General features: G+C 39.6%; 1 protein-coding gene across 3 annotated transcripts in view; it reads right to left on the bottom strand.

The window, feature by feature from the left end:
• Positions 1–1,435: 1,435 nt before the first annotated feature.
• Positions 1,436–16,855, bottom strand: part of SNCAIP (synuclein alpha interacting protein) — a 144,467-nt gene continuing 129,047 nt past the window's right edge. For 2 of the 3 annotated variants that reach the window (XM_058539252.1, XM_058539263.1), the window contains exons 9-12: positions 15,011–15,103; positions 13,347–14,415; positions 11,987–12,057; positions 1,436–2,057 (exon numbers count right to left, since the gene is read on the bottom strand). In XM_058539252.1, coding sequence (XP_058395235.1) covers positions 1,973–2,057; positions 11,987–12,057; positions 13,347–14,415; positions 15,011–15,103 — 1,318 coding nt within the window. In that variant the 3' untranslated portion in view covers positions 1,436–1,972. The remainder of the gene's footprint in view (positions 2,058–11,986; positions 12,058–13,346; positions 14,416–15,010; positions 15,104–16,855) is intronic. The other variant, XM_058539274.1, reaches the window with a different exon arrangement.

Genomic DNA, 16,855 nt, shown 5'->3' with positions numbered 1-16,855 from the left:
CAGGTTTAAAAATATAGTTTGTCTAAGAACAAAACTGGGGCCTCTGGGGGACAGAGAGAGCACTCTTTGGATTGCCTTTCTTTGCAGGCTCCATTCTAGGTCCAAGTCCCAAAGGTTGGCTCACAGATGACTCCTCTGCACCAAGCAGAAAATGTTGGAATCCCTGTTTCACATGTGCTTGCCATGAAGTCTCTATTAGAAATCAAGCACTAGGACAGAGCAGTGAAACGTGAGGAAGCAATCAAAGAGGGCACATGAGGCCAAGGGGCCAAAACCAGAATAGGGCATCTCACTTGAGGCAAAGACAATGTGAGAATGCAGAACCACACACAGCACCAGGCTCTAACAACAGGAACTCGTAGGACCCAAACAAGGACAGAGCAGATTGGGGAAATTCACAGACATGTCACTCTCAAAGTTGGAAGGAACCTACCTCCTAGATGTGTACGTAGGCCAGTCTTGCCCTTTTCCAGATTTATCAAGGAGGTAACATCCTTTGCCCAAGACCAAGAGTTCTCCAGAAGTAGAGCCAATTTCACAACTCATGCCTCCTGTGTACTAGCCCAGTGGGCAAGGTACTAAGGAGACAACATAGTGTAGGACAGACAGGATAGTGTAGTTGGGATGATGAGCAAATTTGCACCAAAGCCGATTCTGCTATTTACTAGTAGTGTTATCTTCGACACATGACTTAAACTTTCTGAACTTTAATTTTCTAATCTATAAAATGAGTAATAATATCTCCACACAAGCATGGCTGGTATTTAAGGCATTTAATATTAGCTCCTTCTTCTATACTTCATTGCATCTCATCAAATCCAGGCTTGTCAGATGATCTGCAAATGCAAGATTACCTCCTAATTCAGCATCTTGGCCTATTTTGTCCACACAGCATACAGAATGGTCCACACTTGACTGCAGTAACATTGCTAGTAACTGCAATAGCATACAGTGCTCCCTCCTACTAGTAAGAATACATTCTACTTTCAAACTCAAACTTGACAAGCCTTTTATAGGCCATGCCAACACTTTGAAAATAAAACTCTTGAAGTTTCAACAGAAATATATTTTTACATGATAGGATGAAACCATCTGGAACTTACTGCTTACATGGATTAAAAGCTGCATCAACAGTAGGGCTGTTATGAACTCAGGCTCCAAACTGTCTCCTAAAGGGATTAGACAGGCTTCATAATGTGTTAGAGGTAGAAAAAAGTGACCCAAGAAGGGGCTAAATCCTTAGTTGTCATGAGTATTTCCTCATGTCAACGCTGCGATTTGAGAAGACAGAAGGAATTGACTTACTTTATATAGTTGTCTGATCCTTTAGTACTTAATGAAAACTAGAATGTTTTATTGGACCCCTCTGGGAAAACAGCTAAACTGGACAGTTTGTTCCTGAAATAAAATATCAGTAATCAAAATACTCTCCAAGTCCCTTAGAAATCAGAACATCACAGATTTATTAGAAAGTAGGTACCCCAAGCTTATAGGTGGCTATTAACATTGTTTTATTTCCTTTATACAAAAAGTAGAAATGACAGAAAAACACTCTTGACAGAAAACAATACCACGGACCTGGTCTCATTGAGGAGCTGAACCCAAACTGCCCATATTATGGGGAAAGGGAAGTTCAACCTACATTAGCAAACACTCATGCAATTGATGAAATACAAAATGGCATCAGTGGCTTGGTGAATGCCCTGTGGGTAGGTTGAATCAATCCAATCTGAAAAAACGCACATTTGCCCAATCATGCTTTTAAACAGTATCTCTTTAAAAACAAGTTATATTTACAAATATCACCCCAAAATGTGTCTTGTATAGTATACTATTATAAATTTAAGGCATTCTGATATTCTGTTCTTCTGCTGGTGAGGCATTGTTCTCATGGTTCTATTTCCACAGAGGATAGTCCAGAAATTTCCAATGGTGTCCAAAGGGCAGCAATGAGAGTTAATAAAAAAGTGATTTATAAGAAGAGTTCTTTTGATTCTGGCTCGGCAATGTGCTTTATGCTGTAGGATTTCTTCATTTTTCTACTCATGTCATTATGCCTAAGCAGAAGAGAAACCACAAGGCCAAAATTAGATAAAACTATGGTCAAGTTACAAGACGTATGACACCACTAAACAGGTCACAAAAAATGGAAATTATCCTCACACAAACCACACTGAAAAACACTTCATTCCAGTAGGCAAATTATTCTCTTTTCATATAAACCATTCTTTAAACAATAAAAGCAATAGTCATGTAATAACACACACTTACTGAACAGTTTTTAATTTGGCTCTGGAAATAATTTCCCAATCACAGTGATTGGAATCCAGGCAAAACTGTACAGTCAAGTGAATTTTATCAGAGTGAAACAAGATAGGAAGTATAGTACTGCTGCTCAAGTGAAAACAAGAGATATTTATATTTTATTTACTTGGATTCACTGATAACACCTATTATTCTCCAATAATCTTCAGTATTAATAGTTTAAAGAAGATGCTTTCTCTTTGAGTGTGTGATTTCTGAGTAGTAGCATGTTGGAAGACCACAAGTAGGTAAATCTATGGGAAAAGGAAGAAACTAGGGAACAATAATGCTGTTTTTCCCTCAATACTTGATACCTAGTTAGCCTATGGAAAGAAGTACAAGCTCAAAACTTGGAACAGTTTTGCTTTTTAAGTGAATTTCCCTCTGGGTAGATGAATTCATTTTTATGAGATGTTAGTCCCATTCTGGGTATAAAATCTTTCAGAAAGGAGCTATCTCCTGAGGGTGGGCAAACTTACATATTACTAAATTCCTTCTTGTTGCTACACCAGAGAAAAACAAACTGTTTCTGGTAATGGTACTTTCTAATATGAGAACATATTTGGATGGAGAACCCCAAGTTTAGTTTTATAGCCTCAAAATCATGCTTGCTTACAAAGACCATGCAGTCTATTCTCAGTGTTCTAGTAAACAGTTGATCATTATCACCATCTGAAAGTTATTCTTACTTTTGCCTTTGAATAGAACTTTAGAGAGTTGTCCATGGGCGAGGAAGGGAAAAAAGTGCAAGAAAAATCTGGCTGGTAAAAAGACATTCTAGGGACTTCCAATGAAACACGGTGGATTAAATACAGACATTCATCAGCCCTTTCTTACAAAACAACAATAAAAAATGAAAGTAAAGAAATGAATAAGGGAAATGGGAGAGGAGATGATAACAGACAAATGCCAATAATACTTCAGAAACGAGAAGGTGGATGGACATGTGGAATTGGTCTAGAGAGCAGAAAAAAGCAGAAATCTAAGCCTACAGTCAGAGAACCCAACAAACTGATTTTCACTGCAAGACGCAGGAACTAGAAGTACCAGGTACTTCTGAAGGTCACAGTGGGTGCTGTGTAGGTGCTGAAAATGGGAAGATTATTTGAAAATTTTTTGGAAGTAGCAGTTCCTACCCCAGATTACCTCCCTGACACAATGCAGCCAGGAGACTGTTCCTTTCCCAAGGTGAAGGAAGACTGGAGGTTACATTTTGCAAGGCATAAACCAGAGACTCTGAATTCAGCTGAAGGAGGTGGAAACCATGTGATTAAATGAAAGTCTCCCTATAGAACACAATTCTCAACGCATCTCAGGCTACTCTGACTCACAGGTTCCTCACAATCAGGTTTATGAGCCCTAGCAGGAGACTGGAGTTTCCTTATCTTGAGAAACCAACTGGCCAAGAGAAAGGCTACAAATACCAATTAGTGAGTTTCCCAACAAAAGAGCCTAGTACTCACCAGTCGGTGGGAAGCAACATCTACCAGTCAATAAGCCTTACCCATAAAGCCAGAGCTTCTATTCAGCTTTAGTTTCTTGTTCTTAAATATGAATGAGTTAGGGATCACTAGACATTTGAGGAAAGCACTACAAGGAAAGCCAGAGACCAAAATAAACAGAGAAATGGAAGTCAAAGTGAATAGAGATAATATAGGGAGGTGATGAGAACTTCAAAACATTATTTAACCACAAAAAATTAACTACAACAACAACAAAAAAACTGGGGAAAATGTTTGCAATTCATATCACAAAAGGTTAATCTTTATAATATGTAATATATAAAGTGCTGCTATAAATCAACAAGAAAAAGACCAGAATCTCAGTAAAAATGAAGGATTAAAAATAGTACATTCATATAATGAAATATGTAGCTATGTAAAAGAATGAAAATGCTCTCTCTATACTAATATATAAAGACCTCCAACATGTTAGATGAAAAAAAGCAAGAAGCAAAACTACGTCTTTAGCATGCCACCTTTATTGTAAAAAGGAAGGAAAGATAAAAATATACATTTGTATTTGTATTTGATTGTAAAATTTAAATGTCTTTCATATATAATGCTATAAAAAAGGAACAAAGAGAAAACTAACAAAGTGCTATCAGTAATTAAGAATATTTTAGCAGAAATAAAAAGTAGAAAGGTTGGAAGGTGAAATTCGGTAAATATCCTAGAAAGAAGTAGAAAAAGCAAAAGTATGGATAAAGACAGAAGAATAGTTAGAAAATCTGAGGATCAGTCCAGTGTGTCCAAAATTAGAATAACAGGATTTCCAGAAAGAGTAAACAGACAAATTGGAGGGAAGAAAATTTTCAAAGAAATGGTACAAAAACATTTCCCAGAACTGAAGCATATAGGTTTCCAGACTGAAAAAGCCTTCTGAGTGCCTACACCCCAGGAATGAAAATGGAAGCATGGCAAAGTATCAAGAAATCAAAATACTGAGGATAAAGAGAAAATCATAAAAGCTTCCAAGGGATTAGCAATCAGGAAAGAAAGGAGCTTCTCAACAGACACATTAGGAGCAAGAAGAAAATGAAACCATGTATTCAAGATTCTGAGGGAAAATAATTTCCTACCCAGAATTCTATACCCAGCCAAACATTCCTAATCCATATGAGGGCAAATTGAAGATATTTTTCAGACAGGCAAAGTCTCAAAAAATTTAGCATTAGGAAGATGTGTTTACCAAAGCAAAAGAAAAAACCAAAAAAAAGGAAAAGATATATTCAAGAAATAGGGCTCTACACAGGAGGGAAGCAAAAGGAATTCCCAGAATGATGTATATGGGAAACTCCAGGATGACAGTTGTGTAGCAAAGCCAGATAGGAGCAGTCCCGACTAGGGCAGGAGGAAAGAGGGTGTCTCCATGAACACACTGAAACTGAGAGAGACCTGAGAGTCTGTAAGCACTGAAAGACGGTTTCTGTCTCCAGCAGAGTGTTTAGAAATGAATTGTAAACAAAGAAATCAAAATCATTATCTCCAGGGAAAACATAAAGTTATATGAGAAAGGAAATGTAATATAGCACACTGCACGGATCCACTGTGATTAATATTTAGATAGCCATAATAATAATAAACATCAAATGCCGACTGAACCCCAAAGAGTGATACAACTATATTGATGGTGGGAAGAGGAAGTAGATGTGTGTGTTGGGGTCGGGGGCAGTGTTGACTGCTAAAATAGAGACGGACAAATTTGGTTCATTGTTGAGAATATGGACTTGGGAAGCAGACTGGCTGAGTTCAAACCCCGGTTCCACAATTTATTGCCATCATTCCTGTGTACACTTGGGCAACATATATAATCTCTCTGTGCCTTGGATTCCAATATGCAAAATTTGAATAATAATAGTATCTACCATATCGTGTCATTGTGAAGATTAAAACAGTTAATATGTATAAAGCTCCTGGAATATTCTTTGGTACATTTTAAGTGCTTTATAAGTGTTAGCTATCATTTTTATCTTCTACAGTAGGATGCCAATAGATAATAGAGATAATATCTAAAATTGAAAATCTGTATGAGCATGTTATTTAGAAATACAGAATATTAGAGAAAACATCTCAAGTTAAAAGCAAGTGGTTGATTCAGGGAGTGAATAAAGTTTAAAAAATAAAGTTAAAAAGAAGGCTTAGGTTGTAGTCTAAGGATAATATCATTTAGACATTGATGGAGTATTTCTGCTTTAATATAAGGGGTGCTGTGGTCAAAAACACTCAAAAGAACACTTTCTGCAGGACAAAACTCAGCATGATTAGACCTGAATCTATACCAAGTAAAATGTTAATTTGAGGCATTTATCTGAATAATATCAGGATAATTCGAGCCTCCCTGAACCCTTCAATTACCTAGTTTTGAATTACCAGTATTCAAAAGAACAAAAGTGTTTGGGTAATTCTGGCATGGATTATTCAGATAATTTGCTGCTCCTTGATTTCATTTTTGGATATGAAATCATATTCTCAGTGACCAAAATTGGAAAGAAGGCTTAAATTTAAATAACAGTTTTTCAAGTAATCTAATTCACTGACTCATCTAGGCATGGATTCCATATTTCCATAGCCCACGTTGACCAGACAGCAACTTAGAGGATTAGTCTAAAATGGCCCATGGGCATACACTACATTTCCACTGATAACCAAAACAGGGAGACTTTTGCTACTTTTGTGATCTCTTTCAGAGCTTTACTGAGAGCATATCTATAAATCCCATCTACTAAGAAATGGGATTCTGGTTCAAAGAATGAAAATCTGTACTCAAAATACCTAAACTGAAACTTGCTGTAGGTAGGTGGACTTGTAAGCAAAAGGCTTAGATTTATACAGAGCCCATCATTCTTTCCGTGGGATGACAGACTCAGTCCTTTTTGTTTTCTTTTTCCCTCTTCTTCCCCCTTTTCCTCTCTCTAGCTCTCTCTCTCTCCAAATATTTATGAAGTCCCTACCATGTGCCAGGCACCAAGCTAGACGCTGGGGGTACAAATGAGGGTAGGATGGTGCTATTGATGGTCACTACTCTCAGGGAGTTCTTATACCTTTCATGGAGCTTACCATATTTTAACTGTATCCTCTTTTAATTCTCTCGATTATGATCTCCCTGAATAAAAGGACAGCAAAATGTGCGGCTTAGAGCTAAAGATACTGCTGAAATGAGTGCACTGGCAATCCAAGGAAGTGGTGATCAGGAAGGTTATACATCTATACTGTTCTCAGCCTGGGAAGGAAAATCCCAAATGACTGTGGTTGGAGCAGGGATGCTTGGTGAAGGTACCGGAAGGTGTCTGGGTAAAGTCTCTATTTGGTACTTGTAAACCTCAAAAGACTTGCTGTTTCTTTAAAACTCCAGCTGTAACAGACTTTATAGACAGGCCCTGCTCTTTTAACGTACAAAGACACCCTAGTGGTGGCAGATGTGTGGTGCAAATATGACACTAATAGAACATGTATCCCCTTTGGAGTTCCACAACTCAAAACTGGACCCTGGGGGGAGTGAGGAAGGGAAGGTGGAGGTGGGAGAAGGGAGTTGTTTGTTCTTAAGTTTTGTGACTACAGTTAAACCAGGATTAGCATGCTGAAAGAATGTATTTCTAGTGAGATTATTTTGGTTTCCAAGGCAGATCTCCCCTCCTTACCCTCCTACCTATAGTTCATGGGTGTTCCACATGTTTATTTCCTCTCTTCCAAGGGTAGTGCTTTAAGACAGAACATAGGATCTTAGTTGCAATAGCTTTTTCTATGTCTCAGCTCATCACACTGTGATACTAAACTCTGTTTCACTGTCTTCCTGAGGCAGAATATGCTTTCTCCTTTCCCAGAGGGTGTGAGGAGCTTATGAAAAGAAACTCCATTTGTGAATCGCGATCTCATCAGTCTTGGGAACTATGGCAGCTTTTATAAAGAGTTCGCTAAGTTGTGCCCAGATGCTGGAAAGATCTGATCATTTTAACTATTCCCCATAACGTGGGCATTTTTCTCTACAAGATTCTACTATGCAACAGCCAATGACAACGCAAAACTGTGGCCGGTTTCAAAGGAGAACCTGTTACTTAATTCACGTAATCTAGAGAAATGGTTCAAGATTGGGGTCTCCTTTCTCCTCCAAGTCATAGGGACAAAGCTTCAGTATGAAATAAGGGTTTCCTCTCTGAAACTAATTTGAACCCTAGGGAGGGAGAGATGGAGGTGGGAGGGATGAGAGTTGTGCAGGGAGCACAGAACACCTGGGGAAACATGGGGAGGCGTGAAGGGGAAGGAGGCCAGATAGACTCTAGGGATTTCTGGAGCAGAGGTACCTGGTATCAACTCTTCCTAATTGATTGGCTCTGGACCCCCGAACTAGTATATTAGAAATGAAAACACAGAAAAACAGAGCTTAGAATTTGAAACTATGGTTTTTGAGCAGAAACTCTAATGTCTACAGTGTTAATAAATACCCTTTTAGCATTAGCACTATAACAAACTTTTCTGAACTGTTACATTGGTAAGATTCGGCCTGCTTTGGGAGATTCACTCTAGAACTATGGTAATATACCTATGACTGAGTAATTACATGATTATTCCTTCAAGAATCCTTAAAGAGCATATGGGTTAAAAATAAATATTTTAAGGTTGAAAATTTAAGACAAGATTAAATGTGGTTATTTTATTATATCCAGAGAAATTCTTGCAAGGATGCATTTGTTCAGCAGGATCAGGGATTCCTTTTTGTGCTGACTGCATTTGTCCATCATGATTCCGGAAATGCTGTTCAGTGGGGCTGTGGGTACGCTCTGCTTGGAACAGGTTTCAGCCAGGGCCTCACCTCTACCTTCCCAATGTCTTCCACCTCTTTGCTTATTTTTCTGTTTAGTATGGTGTCCTGACAATAAGGACAGAAATATGTGTGTGTGTGTTGGTAGTGGGTGGGGCTGGGGGTTACCCAGAACTCTGACTTCCTATTGGGCACAGCAGTTGACCATTGCCATACTCTGACATCACTTCGGCCAAACATACCACTCTTCGAAGTGGTTATTGAACAACCTTGACATCTATGCAAAATATTTGATACTAGCTCTTGGCTCCAGATGTATATTCCCAGTGTGGCTAATTCTTTGGCAGCAAAACCCACACTAATGGTGTTTATTGCTTAACGTCTTTTAAGGAATCTACTCTCATGTTGGTGCTAGGATTAGGGGTTTTCTGACGCTAACCCATCAGGCCCCAGTGCCACTGTGGTCAGAGAGGGTGTGACTGGTGGTGGCCAGGGGTCAATGCCCTTTGCTTATCGGTAACTGGAATCAATGCTCACTTCATGTGTTATAGATCTCAGATAGACTTAAACTCTGGGAAATGAATGTCTTATTGTCATTTCAAGACAATTGCAAACATTGTCTTGGAGTTGTAATAACTCAAAACTAACTTGTCTTTTATAAGAAAAAGTAAAGATAAATCTGCTTGTTATAAACAAAGTCATCCTCTGCAGTTGAAACACACCGGGAAAGCTGTTCAAAGTAATAGCGTTGAATCTAATTTTAAAGGACATTGAAAAGAAAATTTAGATTCTTTGCTAGCAAGCTGTGACCAATTGAGAAAAATAAATAGCAAACAGAATCCCCTCACAAAGCTGACATTCTTTAAAATGTTGTATTTATTGCCCCCATTTTTCCTTTACCAGGAAAAATAAAAATTTCTTAGGAACTAAAAGATGATTTCAGTGTGTGCCTGAAACTACAGTCCACTGCCCCACTCTTTCTCCCAGGGCTATCCTGATAGGGCCATTCAGCGGCATAAGGTTTGGAGCCAACTCTGACCCAATACTGCCACTGGTTTCCAAAGTTATATGATCCCTGCTACCCAAGAGGAGCCATGTGGCCTTCAAGCAAATTCTTGGGCCAAGATTTGAAGGCATCACTGACAGATGAACACTTGAGTTCCTTTCTTTCTTACATCTTTCTATGGGATGCTCTTTCTATGGGTCTCATAGGCAAAATGAAGTGGGTACTAGGATCAACTAGGTGTTTCTTATGCCTACATTCCCATGCTAGTTTTAATTTCTCTGAGGAATCTTTATTTCAACTAGAGATATCCATCCTTACTTTATCTGAGGAGTGAATTGGGCCGGCTCTCCCTGCCTCTGTGTGATTATGACTGAAGCAGAGAGACCTCCCTTCGCTAGCATGAACAAATGAGTGGGTTTCCACTTTCTCCAGAACACATGCCAAACTAAAACCATGATGAAGTATGGGTGAATTTATAAGGTAGGGAAGGGAAGGGGTCAGGATGCTATTTAAATACACTGAATATTTTTATTTTTGGGTTTCTGTTTATCACTGAAATCAAACTCTTAATACGTAAAGCCAGTGAATCTGATAGGTTCAAAACTGAGCCTTCAGAAGGATTGTTCCTTAAACTGAGTATGAAAGTGTTAACCTAGTGTCAGATATCTGAGTAGCCCCATAACCTCATTTTGTGCTCTGATTTTTGTAATCCTATTATAGTAGATTGTTCAGCTCTGTTCCCTTGCTTGTAAAAAGACAGGATGAAATATTTCTGGCAGAAGAATCTACTGTGATACTAATTGTCTTGTTTCCAGGTGCTAGAGGCGCCTGGAAGAAATGAGAGGTATTCTCCTTCCCCCTCCCAAAGAGTTTGCCAAGTCTTTGTGCTTCCTTGCTTCAGGGTATTGCTGGTAACTTCTGTTTAAGGAAAAAGCAGAATTTTACAGGCACCAGAAGATACACCCAAACTAAGATGGGGACAGAGAAGGGTATGGGGGTGGGGAAAATAGGTTGGGAAAATCAGAAGTGGGCCAATACCAATGACTGGGAAGGGAATGGGTATTTTTTTCTATTTCTTTCCCACCCCAGGCATTGGGCTCTCAGCACTGACCAAGGTTTCCTGTCCCAGTGTGGCCGGAAGCAGCCCAGACTTAGGCAACATGTGAGCCTGATCCAAGCAGAACACTGGTGACCAGTAAATACCGAAGCTCCAAGGCACTTCCTTCAACTTACTCAATTAATCAGACCCCTAAGGGCACCCCCTAAAATGGCTGAGATTTTCTATTCCTCTAGCCTGAATAGAGATCTGGAGCAGATTAAATTTGATTTAGAGGGGAAAAAAAGGAGACTGGCATTTTTTGCACCATAGTATTCTGAACTAAAATTCATACCTACAACACATACACTCATATTTGTGTGTGTATATAATTATATACATATACACACATACACACATTTATACAACCATTTTGGAGGGTTTTGGGAGTGCCAAAAGGTGTGTCATGTTTTTCTTTTAATTTAAATGATTAATATAAATTTAATTTAATGTAAATGATTACCAGTGATAGTCTTCTTTTAAAATGGGTTTGAGGGTTTAACTCTTCTGAAATCAACCAGTCAAGAGGCACTGACTGCATTAACTCTCCCTTGACTGCTCTCTTTTTACTCCTCCCGTTTCCTGCTTCGGTCAGGGAGTGGTGCATATTCCTGGGGGGGGGAAAGAAAGCTATGCTGCAGAAGGACTTTGCCCAAGGAAGTGCCTGAACCACTGGGGAACTCGAAGAGGATCCTGTTATGTACACAGTCCATGCATTTTGAATTGTAAACATTTTCTTTGAGAAAGACCCTTGTTTTATTGGTGGGCACTCCCATACTTGCTCATTGACTGGCATTGTGGTTCCGAATGCTCAGCTAGAGCAATTTCAGAATAGCAGGGCCTTGCTTCTCCCAAGAGCAACAGAACGGTGATTAAAGGAGCTCCAAGGAGCTCCTTATAGAAAGGAGTCTATAATCAGCAAGAAAATAAAACCTCAGCTCTGTTTCAAAGTTCTGATTCTGATCGGAGGTTGATTATTCCACCCGTGACAGGAAATTTAATTTCTATACTTACTTGGTACTTGACTTCATTAAAACAAAGACTGAAAGCCAAAGTCAACTGGGAAACACAGTATGTTTGTGAGCCTAGTAGATTCCTCTGCCCTCTGCTGCTGGAATAAAGCCCTTCCAGTTGGGCACTTGCTCCCTTTCTAAGGCACAGTTACAAGTCTGCCTGCTTTTATTTGGGGGATGAGTTGTAATTTTCTTCTTCCTTGGTGTCAGCCCCTGCTAAAGGTGCTCCAGGACCATAATTTAAAAGGTCATGCAATTCAAAGCGAAGGCATGGGACTGCTGTGCAATGCATCCCCTAGCACCACGTACCGTTCATAGTTACGCAGATGCTCTTCAATCAGCGGGTTAGAGGAAAGATTGATGCAGCTGCCGTACATCTCCTAGAGAGGTGCAATTAAACGTCATCTGAAAACATGCAACAAGCTCAGCACATGCACAAGTCTCAATAAACAGGAGGCATGCAGGAGACAGAGGACAGAAGCTTTATATACCCTTTAAGGAGCACAGAGAACTATTGAGATAATTCTTCTCTTCTCGAGTGAGAGAATCCATTAAGTTACTTGGAAAAATTTTATTTGAGCAATGTAAGTCTGGACACATTTAACCCAAAGGGACTGGTGTTTGGAGCACAAGTGTGACTTTTCTAGCTGAAACAAATACACACTACAGTGCTTTATAAGAAAGACAATTCATAGTGGAAATCAATGTATAATTAAAATTGGTGTTCAATTAATTAGAGAGAGATTAAAACTAAAACTTGACTTTGGTATCGCAAAAAGAATTTGGACAGTTCTTAGATCTCACTATAATGGGATTTTACCTTATAGCAAATAATAAATTATGCAGGTTGTGACTCTCTAGATTGCATGATGGATATTCTGGGTCCTTCCATTTTTCAGAGAGTTTCACATTTTGGCTGCTATACCATTTTTTGATGGCATGGTGTGAACAGAACACACAGGAAACACTGCCTATAAAGATGTTTGCATCTCTTATTCACTGGACTTAAACCACAGATTATAGCACATGGTTTTCCAATAAATGCAATTATAAAATGTAGTTCACAGCACACTCTGCCATCCCCTGTGTACTCGCAAGCACTTGACACTGCTGTAGCTTCCTGATCAACACTTAGGGGCCTAAATCATAAAATGCCAATGTGGAGGTCCCTGTGGTGTATTCATTTCAAAGGTCATTCCAAAGTTGAGTAGGTAAGTCTTTAGAAATAGAGTTTCTACTTATGTGCTCTTTAATCAGGCTTGAGAACAAACTACCCAGTCACATGAAGAGAACAAACTCTGCCTGAAGCAGAATCAGGGCCAAAGAAGGGTGCCTGATTTCACATCGATCGGTGGTCTAATCTTGCAGAAATGCTCCCAGTCTAGGACTCCTAATACTCAAACTATTCAGGGAAATTTAGGGACCAGAATATAATCTCCTGTGATTTATTGAATCTTTCTCTCTTAGAGTATTTTCCAAAGGTAGAGCAAAGGGTATGTACTCTAACATGACATATCTTATTAGAAACACATGAATTTGGCTTTCCATGCATCCCTTTGGAATTTTTCTTGGGATTCCCTCAAGGTGGCAAAGATCAACAATCTGTAGTGTTAGGAACAACATAATTAATTCAAAGGAAAAAATGGGATATTCTCCAAAGAGCACTTACTGCCTTATTCTTTCCTTTGCTAGCAGAGCTCGCCAGATTTCCCTTGGCGTCTGTAGTCTTCCTTCCAAGTGAGGTTAAGGGCAATGTGGAGGTCTTCAGCTGGTTGGCTGCCTGATAGTTATTATTATTGTTCTGGTTGCCACTTAGTGTCTCCATGATGGATCTGAAAGTTCCAAAAGGCCTTTTCAGTTGATCCCCTGATTCACCACTCCCAGGGGTCCGCTGGAGGGTCTTGCCCTTATCTCTGTCCTTTTCTCCATTTAGTTCCAGGCTAGTTTGCTCCATCTGCACCACAGGCTCCTCAAAGGTAACTCTGAGTTTCAAGTTCTGAGATGTCCGGCGCTTGGAAGATGGAGACTTGAGGGCACTCTTGGGACTTGTGGCCACTTTCTGGGCAGCAGTGCTGTCAGGGCTGGGCTGAGTGCAGTCTCCAGTTGGCTGGTTTGGGGGAGTAGTCCCTGAGCCTGGACATTGGGATTCCAAGTCTGGTTCGCTGCTCTCTGAGGTGGGAGATGGGCTATGGCCATCCAGAGATTTGGAGGCCTTGATACTAAAAGGAAACCTGCGTCCTGATGCCAAGGTGTGTTTCTTTATCATCAAGTGTAAGCTTTCTGCGCTGTCCACACTCTCCACACTTTCCACAATGGGCTGCGGTCTGGGCCTGTCAGCCTTCCTCACAGGTGTGCTCTTGGGGTCCTCAGAATTATTGGAGTCTGTGTCAGATTCACTCAGTGACCGCTGCATCAGCTGCCTCAGTCTGGCTAACTTCAGTTCCCTCTTCTCCAGAGGGATCTTTTTTGAATTTCTAGAGGAAGCCTGAGCATCTTGGAATTCCAAGGACAGCTTTTCCTGGGTGCAGACATTCTCTGAGATATCTTTTCCCAGTAACTGGCGTAAGATTTTATCAGAATCTTCATCTTTTGCTTTGGCCCTAGCCCGGCTGGATGCTGACAGGCTTCCAAGAACCTGAATCCCTTCTTGGACTCCTGGTTTGCTTTTGGCTATAGACTCGTCATCTGCATCTGGGGATTTCCACTGGGACTTTCTGGAAGCTGGGGAGGATGGTGAACTGAAAGGAGGATGCAGGACATATGAGATGATTTCCTACTAGGTTAAAATGACTTGGCCATAAGTCACTGCATGGCCTTTACTGCCACTAATAACTTATAAATCAATAAGATTGGAATAAGAATAATCACTTAATGTCTACTCAAAGCAGTCTGCAAATACTCCGTAGTGGTAACCAAAGTACAGTATGCCTCATACCTTTTGCTATAACTACTAAATTTGTCTACTCTTTTACTGTTTAAATGTCAATTTTGCACAAATTTTCTCAATTAATCCCATCTTCAACAACCTTATGAACCTACATATCCTTATTCTCATTTCATAGACGAAGAAATGAAAGACTCTGAAAGAGTAAGTGACTTGTTTATAGTCATGCAATGAAGAAATGACAGAGCCAGAGATAAACCCAGGTCTTCTGACCCTAGGTCCAGTGCCTTTTTCCTATGACATCTTATTTCTATCATTTTCATTCCTCCTTATAGGAATAAAATGTTTTCTGTTGTCATCTTCTTAAAAGATATTAAAAGGAAGTCCAAAAGAAGGCTCAGAGATTAAAGATACTTAAGAACGCCAACCACTGATGTTCCTGGTATTACCTGGGTGAAGAAAGGAGTGACTTGCCCTCTGATTTCTGGGCTTCTAGAAGTTGTTGGAGCTGGTTCTGCAGTGTGACACGTTCCACTGTCTGTCTGAGAAAACCAGACCAAAACACATGAGCTCTCTGATACGGGGCTCCTCCTATAAATTAGTAGGTATACCTTTTTTCATGATAATTTACAGTAAGTTGCAATAAATCCAAAAGCTTTACCAATGTGCATAATCTTCATCCTTACAGTTCAGAAATTTTCCTAAGGATATAATCAAAAGTACCCAAAAGGATGTTTAATATTCACATTAGTGAAAAACTGTAAGTAACCTAAATGCTCATCAATACGACTGAGTAAATAATTTATAATTATTTCTATGAAGGCAGTTATTAAAAATGATAATACATTTGAATATCTATGAGATAGAAGTTTCCCTAATATGTATATGTGTGTGTGTGTGTGTGTGCATATATATATATATATAGAGAGAGAGAGAGAGAGAGAGACAGAGAGACAGAGAGAGAGAGACAGAGAGAGAGAGAGAGAGAGAGAGATACACATATACCTCAACAGAAAAAAATCTGGAAGGATTTACTCCAAAATGTTACTTACTCTTTCTAAATTGTTTGAATTCTTAAAATAATTGTATTACTTTAGCAATCAGAGAAAAACAAAGTAAGTAACACAAAACAGGTAAACTATTTCCATGTTGGGTAAAAACAATTAAATAACTTGGTATTTTCTTTCTTTTTTTTTTTTTTTGTGAGAAAGATCAGCCCTGAGCTAACATCCATGCCAATTCTCCTCTTTTTTTGCTAAGGAAGACTGGCCCTGGGCTAACATCCGTGCCCATCTTCCTCCACTTTATATGGGACGCCACTACAGCATGGCCTGACAAGCAGTGCATCGGTGCGCGCCCGGGATCTGAACCTGGGCCGCCAGCAGCGGAGCACGTGCACTTAACCACTACGTGCTGGTATTTTCTTGTATACAGGGAAAACAATATATGGCAACACTCAATTTACTCTGGACCTAAAAGGATGTGTATCAGAATATGCTTTAAAGTTAAGAAAATAAGTTAAAAGCCACAGGTTACAGAAACTGAAATCTGTTTAGAAAATACACATTATTATAAAACTTGAAAAAAGTAAATTAAACTGATTCTGACTTTACAGGAATAAGCAGCATTTACTGAACTCTGTGCTATTAGTGTGGTGCTCCTCAAAGATGCCATCACATCCTAATCCCTGAAGGTGTGACTGTGTTACCTCACATGGCAAAAGGGAATTAAGGTTCCGATGGATTTAAGATTGCTTATCAGTTGATGTGAAAATAGGGAGGTTATCCTGGATTACTGGGGTGGGTCCAATCTAATCACATGAGTCTCTAACAGTGAAGAGGAGGCAGAAGAGGAGGTCAGAGAGACTCAAAGTGTGAGAAAGACTCTATCTGCTGTTGTTGGCTTTGAAGATGGGAGAAGGGGCTGTGAGCCGAGGAATGCAGCAGCCTTTAGGAGCTGGCAATGACCTTCAGCTGTCAGCCAGCAAGGAAACGAGGACCTCAGTCCTACAACTGCAAGGAACTGATTCTGCAAACAACTCGAATGAGCATGAAGGCGACTCTCATTCTACAGCCTCCAGAAAGGAACGCAGCCTATGGAGCCTAATTTTAGTTTGGAGAGATCCATTCTGGCTTTCTGACCTACAGAACTGTAAAATAAGTTTGTATTGTTTTAAGCCACTAAGTGTGTGGTAATTTGTTATAGGAGTAGAAAACTAACACAATTAGGATCAAAAATGGTAGCAGCTCTCATGAACCAGGACATGGAACTAAATGAATGACTTGCAAGTATTC

This window comes from Diceros bicornis, chromosome 1 (assembly GCF_020826845.1).
Source record: "Diceros bicornis minor isolate mBicDic1 chromosome 1, mDicBic1.mat.cur, whole genome shotgun sequence".
NCBI lineage: Eukaryota > Metazoa > Chordata > Mammalia > Perissodactyla > Rhinocerotidae > Diceros > Diceros bicornis.
Note: the sequence above shows the minus strand (reverse complement) of the source record. Positions and strands in the feature narration are given on the sequence as shown.